The sequence below is a fragment of the Notothenia coriiceps genome, unplaced genomic scaffold (genome assembly GCF_000735185.1).
Source record: "Notothenia coriiceps isolate Sejong01 unplaced genomic scaffold, NC01 NC01_scaffold00022878, whole genome shotgun sequence".
NCBI classification, from domain to species: Eukaryota; Metazoa; Chordata; class Actinopteri; order Perciformes; family Nototheniidae; genus Notothenia; species Notothenia coriiceps.
Window position 1 is genome coordinate 52,276 of NW_011355579.1, and position 6,485 is coordinate 58,760.

The window sequence follows — 6,485 nt, forward strand, 5'->3', positions numbered from 1 at the left end:
AAAAACCACCCTTGAATGATGGGATAGTAGACCAAAAGCTTTAGGAATCCAAACTATAACATATAATAAGTACCCTGTATCAAGATTGATGCAAAACAAGTGACATTTGACCTTTTTTTAGAGAGGTTTAGCAAAAATAAAACACCTGGGGTCATTTGGGTGCATTTTCCATATGTCTGGAACCCATCGGTCGATTTTGATGATTGACACCTCTTTTGGACCGTTAGAGCCAATAGAATCGAGAGGGAGTTGCTAAATCCATCTAAACATTACCATTGGTGAATGAGAGTGATGCGCAGCCAGCATGCCCAAAACCGGAAGCTCTCATACACTCTCATAGCAGCTATATATGACAACTAAAGGTTATTGATCATTAGTATATGATGATGTTAAAGTTGAGTCCCAAAAATGAGAGATCACAACTTTTTTTTTTACCTTCCAGCCAGGAACGTCCTTCATGAGAATCGCCTCCTCTTCTAGATTTTCCCTCAGCATCCGCAAGGTTCTGGCATGAGTGGAAATTAAAATGTTAACTGTTGTAATTGAGGAGAGTCAAGGCCATATGAAAAAAAAAAAAATCGTATCGCATTTGTCAGTGAGGCTTTTATGTGTCACCTTCGGTCGGTCTCTGCCTGCATCAGGGGCATCAGAGCGATCCTGGCTTCCATCTCCTCGATTTGTAAGCGCCTGCAATGCACACACGTCACCACTAGTTACAGACTGATTGTGAAATATTACACGTAAACACACTCTTTCACTGTAACACACATTTGAACCAAAAGCAAAATTACAAGAATGACCCTACCTTCTCTCTCTGTTCCAGCTAAAAAGCCTCCAATAGCCAAACACCATGATGCCTATGCCAATGCCAAACATGCTATATCCTGTTGATGAAAGAAGGGGTTAGTGACAGTTTAAAAAGGTCCCCTATTATACTGTTTTTCATTATATTCATCAATATAAACTTTCAGAATCTCTTTACACAGAGGGGACACAGGTTTATGTATAAAATACGTGAAAGAGTGGATTTTGCATAATAAGTGACCTTTAAAGTAAATTTGACAGCGTTTCCCACAGATCTGAAATATACTTGGTAGTAACAGAGAACAGGGGGGGAAACCCAGGAGCAGCCTTCCTCGACATTGAGAAACACCCACTGGCCGTTTCTCAATGTCGAGTAAACCTGCTGCAGAGCCACTATTTCAAGTATACTACGTCATTGAGTGGCGCCGAAGGACTGTTTAAATGCATGTTAAATGCCCAGCATTCTGCGCCACTCTATGACATAGTATACTTGAAATAGTGGCTTTGCAGCAAGTATACTCGACATTGAGAAACGGCCACTGTCTAAACTAAATACTGCCGTGATGAAACGCCATATCATGGATTATCAAGGATTATTTCTGAAACAGTATGGAGCTCAAAGGCTTTCTCTCTTGCCGGTTATACCACAAGGTGAGTTCCTTTTTATTTCCTGCTTCGTCACACACATGCTCTCCAGTACAGGTTAGCTCTGAGTGTTAGCGAAGCTAATGTCAACACCGACCATATTAGGTCCAAAACAGTTGGGCATTGTTTCTGATAGCAACTTTCTGATAGTGCCGTGGGTCCACATTTCCGATATTACGTCATTTCGGACGCAAATCTGGATCAGCTCCGTTGTACCCCCGCTTTTAGAGATTTGGGTACGGAGGAAAAGAGAGAGGGTTTTATTTTTTGTATTAGTACTACTTTGTACTTTTACCCAACTGCAATTCAGAGGTTAATAGTGTACTTTTACTCCAATACATTCATTTTAAAGCTTAAGTTACAGATATGGATTAATGATAAAAAAAATATGTAATCAACACTTACAACTGGATAAAGTAAATAAAGATTTTAAAATGTGTTCCACCTTAAACAGCTGTGATAATCATATAAATACATCAATAATTGTGATCAAAACATATACTATATTATTCTGAAAAAGGCTAATCTGCAAAATTAGTAGGCCTACTTTTACTTGAGTAAGATTTTGATTGCAGGACTTTAACAGAGTATTCCTACACTGTGGTACTTCTACTTAAGTACAATATCTGCGTACTTCTTTCACCTCTGATGTGACTTCCATACTGACGACAGCAAGTAGACCTACTAGTGCTGTGCAAATCATTTGTTTAATATTAGGTCTCAGGAATTTCACACAACTAACTAGGCTGTGTTTGCCTTAGTCTTGGAAATTAACTTCACAACATGAAAAAAAAAGCTCATGTGTATTTTAGAATATTATAATACAATTGGACTTGCAATGAACCGGGTGCCCGTGTTGGCTAGTTAGCAAGTAGCTATCATCACTGTCAATAATGACTCTTCAATGTTATTCAGCGACACACTTTTATAATGTACGCTGCAGTCAAACATACGTATTGTTTGTTTCCCCATATAGAAAGCATGAAATTAAAACACTAAAAGAACGTTGACATTAAACATTTTACTATATAAAAGCTAAAGTGTCTACCTGACCCGTTAGCATTAGCCTCTGTTCAGTAAGTAGCAAATGTCCTCTGTCCTGTGCATACTAACAGCTCGAGTGTGTGGACTTGTATATTTCAATAAATGCGTATGAGATGCAAGTACCAGACAGTCCTCGTTTAGGCAGATTCCTCTTGTAATCAAACGGAGCATATCCTCCCGCAGGAGGCATGTCCTGCTTCACCTTGGACCCCGCCATCTTCCTCCGGCCTTCTCCCAAACACGCCGGTGACGTCACTGCAGCACTTCCTCTTCAGTCCGGAACAAGCCTGTGCGGCGCTCTACCGCCCCCACTGCTTTATTCTCTAGCACAGGGGTGTCAAACTCAATTTCATTGCGGGCTACATTCGCATAAAGGTTGCACTCAAAGGACCGGTTGTAACTATATAAATATATATATATAAAATAATGTATTATATTACATTATTGCCTCTGAATTGGATTATTATCGGATAGGTTAATAACTTCATCATTAACTACGTCTGAAAGCAGAAGTCCAGGGCAAATAATTGCAAGTCTCTTCAGTTATCATGTCACAATACGAGATGCATTGTGGGACATGTAGTTTATGGACAATGTGCTTCTGTAAATCGGCATGTAACCGTATAATAAACGTATTATATTCTTTGCAAGCTCTTGAGGGGCCACATAAAATCAAGTCGCGGGGCGGATTTGGCCCCCGGGCCTTGAGTTTGAGACCCCTGCTCTAGCAGATCTTGAGATCATTTTAATAAATGCGGCTTGTATTTGCTCAGAGTTTTGATTTATAGACAGCTAAATTGTTACTGTAGAGACTTGAAACTGGGCTGATCAAATAACAAAACAACGTCTTAGCTTTATTAATATATTGGCACTTGACATCTTACCTTGAAATCCTGACCATCCCTCTTCCTTCTAACCACTTGACAAAATTTAAATTTAAATATATAAATTACTTCTATTCAGAATTAATTATTAGGCAGCAAAATGCCCCTGTAATACATATATTGCTATATTTAATACTATTAAATTGCATTTGGTGTAAGGTGCATTGCCATGTTGTAAATTGTTCATGAAGAGAACATTATGTACTTAATATCCTGTTGGTTCAGTCTGTAAAAAATAATCACACTTCATTAGTTTACCATCAACACCACACGTTGTATGTGTGTATTATGTCAAAAGCACACTATATATGTCTCTCTAGGTATTAAAGTAGAAGCATGTCTTATTTCTGTCCATAAGAGATTATTGTACTTAAGTAAATGTATTGTATTCTAATAATTTATTTTATGGAGAACGTGGAGAAACATTTAATACATTTGTATCTGACCTGCCTTTGTTTATTTTTTGCTAATCAAAATGTACATTTTTCGTATTGCTTTCTTTTTTTTCTCTTCAGTGTCTCATCAAATTTGGACCATCATTGGAGGATTTGCATTGTTCGGATGTACACTTACCTAATTTGTACATATGCAATAGTAAATACCATGGATTTATTGATTAAACAAAGGAAGCATGCCATGATCATATGGGAAAGAGCACTGATTATGTCCCATAAGTGTTCTTTTGTAAATGAACTCTTCAACTGGAGTTATATAATCCACACATAATAAATAAGAACAAGTGTTTAAAATGTATATATTTTTTTATTTCTTAGGAGCTAGGAAAAAAAGTAAACCAAATAACTTTTTTAATAATTTGTACAATGCAGGTCAAATCAGGAAGCAGATAATGTATGTAATATGGTGATCAGGGGTACAAGAAAAATATCTTGAGTATTCCAAGCTCTTGGTAGCTGAGATAGTCCCTTTAAAATCGGATTGAGGAATACATGAATTCTGCGTATTGTGATGATTATAGTTCTCCAGAGTGGAAAAGTCAGCTCCTTTAGAGTTAGCTTTTTCTCAGCAATGGCAAAACACTTAACAAAATCTTACAATGTTGACATTAATATAAAATAAGCAAATTACAGATGGTAATTACAAATGAATGAAACACCATGCTTCTTCAGCAGATGTGCGAAAGAACAGAGCAGTTAAGGGAAGGCATGCTGTTAAACGGGAGGAAAAAAGATAGAGTAAACTCCACATTTGTGGAAACCACAATATATTTAAATATAATTGAAAAACAAAATAACTTACTGTGAAAACAAAATCAATCAAACCTGGCAATGTTCCAGATTTCTTTTTTTAGCTCAGTTATGTTATTTCTGCTCAAAATAAGTGTATTTTGTTAAATGTGAACACTTGGATATAACTATAACCATTCAAGTGTCAAAAATTTGTGTCAGTTTGACCCACATCATGGCAGAAAGGGCTTATACGCCCGGTGTACTTTTTTTTTTTTTTTTTAAATCAAAGTACTATTATATAAACACCCAGTCTGGAGAATAGAAGTACCCAGTACTCCTTCAAGTATAAGCTTTTTCTATGACCCAGTCAAATCCAAATGGTTTCTGCACAATTACCAAAGAACAGCGAATCTCAAAATAAACAACAGTAAATAACAAAACTAAAACAACAATCATACAAAAAGGTAAGGAAGGAACGGCTCTTCACTTTGAGAGATTGTATTTGCTTAACAGTCCTCCGGGGGTTGCTGTTGGCCATATTATTGGAGCTAAGGAACTTGCTCAAAAACAAAGCAGTACTATAGTATAATCTACTTCCAGGTATTTGCAGTCTGGGAGAGCGAGGATCGAGAGGGGATCATGTCCAGCAGGTACTCCCTCTGACGAGCGTCGACGCTGGCTGACGTCTTGTGACCTGTCAGGCTGGGGTTCACGTAGGCCATAGTGACTCCTGTGAACATGCAAGAGAGCAGCAGGTCAATATGTGGCGCAAACTGCTAAATGCCCTTCCAAGTAGAACAATCATTTCAGAACGCCTGACGATATATCAACCCGTTTCCCAATAGAAAACAGACAGACTTAAAAGATAATGAGAAACATCTCACTCTAAGGATTAGGAGTGACACCCAAGGAAAACTAACAAACCACCAAACTGGGGGACTAAAAGAGAATTATTGAGATCACTGGCAGGGGTAGGACTGGAGAGTGGGATTGCCTTGTCCGAAAACATTTCCTCCTCAACTTTTGTATAAGATTCCTTAACTTTAGAAATGTTTGAAAGTAGGATGTTCAAGGATTGCTTTGGGACCAGACAGGAATTTGAAAGAGAGCCGATGTCAGTCGGCAGGCTGGTATTAATGTGAGTCTACCTGTATTGCTGTTGCTCTGCTTCTTCCATGCAGTGGATGAGGCACTACCATCGCTGATATTCCTGCCGCCGGCGGTTCCACTGCTGCTCACCTTTGAACTCTGGACAGAGCGGTGGGGATGCATGCTTCCCTGGCCGGCTGACCAAAGCTGCAGCCGCCACTGCACTCTGCAGCTGGGAGGAGGAGGAGAAAGAGTGGGGGACGCCCCTCAGCCCCAAGGATGAGACACCATGGGACAGCTGGCCCTGGGAACTCTGAGGGGAGTTAAGAAACATACAGTGGATCGTAAGTTACAGTTCTCTGGACCGCACAAATGCTTCTCTTTAAGATAACAAATTACTCCAACCTGCTTGATTGAGTGATGGTAGACCATGTTGGATCCTCGGCTGGCCTGTTGGAGGTGGTGCATAGAGGACGCTCTGGCGTGTGCCTGCTTCAGCTGATGGGACACCAGCTTCTCAGCCTTCATCGACGAAGAGGAGCTACTGCGAGACACTGATGAGGAAGTCTGCTGAAAAATGCGCTGCTCTATTTCCTGCTCTTGTTGCAGTGCTTGACAACGCCGCTTCAGCCTATTGGTATGCTCTGCCTTAAAACCTTTTTCTGATTGGATGACATACAGTGTTCACAGAGGAGTGCCCCGCCTTTTGTCTAGTCATGTCTCCAGCGGCAGGTGAAGTCGGTTTTGCACTGGGTGCAGGTGAAGGGCTCTCTGGGAATGGTCTTGGACAGTGCTACACCTGTCTTTCCTGGATGGAGTGAGATGGGAAACT

General features: G+C 39.8%; 2 protein-coding genes across 3 annotated transcripts; both read right to left on the reverse strand.

Annotated features, from left to right (window-relative positions):
- Positions 1 to 348: 348 nt before the first annotated feature.
- On the reverse strand, positions 349 to 2,775 carry ndufa13 (NADH:ubiquinone oxidoreductase subunit A13). The gene is made up of 4 exons (XM_010781208.1): positions 2,617 to 2,775; positions 806 to 884; positions 616 to 687; positions 349 to 505 (listed from the first exon to the last, which is right to left on the reverse strand). The coding sequence occupies exons 1-4, from the start codon at positions 2,708 to 2,710 to the stop codon at positions 364 to 366; spliced, it is 387 nt and encodes a 128-aa protein (XP_010779510.1). The 5' UTR covers positions 2,711 to 2,775; the 3' UTR covers positions 349 to 363.
- Positions 2,776 to 4,119: 1,344 nt separating this feature from the next.
- Positions 4,120 to 6,261, reverse strand: LOC104954136 (transcriptional repressor p66 alpha-like). Of its 2 annotated transcripts, none has more exons than XM_010781209.1 (3): positions 6,059 to 6,261; positions 5,843 to 5,966; positions 4,120 to 5,294 (listed from the first exon to the last, which is right to left on the reverse strand). In XM_010781209.1, exons 1-3 carry the CDS (start codon positions 6,179 to 6,181, stop codon positions 5,155 to 5,157), a joined length of 387 nt encoding a protein of 128 aa, XP_010779511.1. In that variant the 5' UTR covers positions 6,182 to 6,261; the 3' UTR covers positions 4,120 to 5,154. The 2 variants fall into 2 exon arrangements, with proteins under 2 accessions (XP_010779511.1, XP_010779512.1); XM_010781210.1 differs by having other exon boundaries at positions 5,713 to 5,966.
- Positions 6,262 to 6,485: the final 224 nt, after the last annotated feature.

Bases quoted from the DNA above. Each gene is read 5' to 3' on its own strand.
- LOC104954136 (XM_010781209.1), bottom strand. From the start codon at position 6,181: ATGAAGGCTGAGAAGCTGGTGTCCCATCAGCTGAAGCAGGCACACGCC. The intron at 5,967-6,058 runs GTTGGAGTAATT...AACTCCCCTCAG, and splicing joins ACCATCACTCAATCAAGCAG to AGTTCCCAGGGCCAGCTGTC. The intron at 5,295-5,842 runs GGAAGCATGCAT...GCATGTTCACAG, and splicing joins AGCTTTGGTCAGCCGGCCAG to GAGTCACTATGGCCTACGTG.
- ndufa13 (XM_010781208.1), bottom strand. From the start codon at position 2,710: ATGGCGGGGTCCAAGGTGAAGCAGGACATGCCTCCTGCGGGAGGATAT. The intron at 885-2,616 runs GTACTTGCATCT...TTTCATCAACAG, and splicing joins GCCTAAACGAGGACTGTCTG to GATATAGCATGTTTGGCATT. The intron at 506-615 runs GTGACACATAAA...CACTCATGCCAG, and splicing joins CAGGCAGAGACCGACCGAAG to AACCTTGCGGATGCTGAGGG.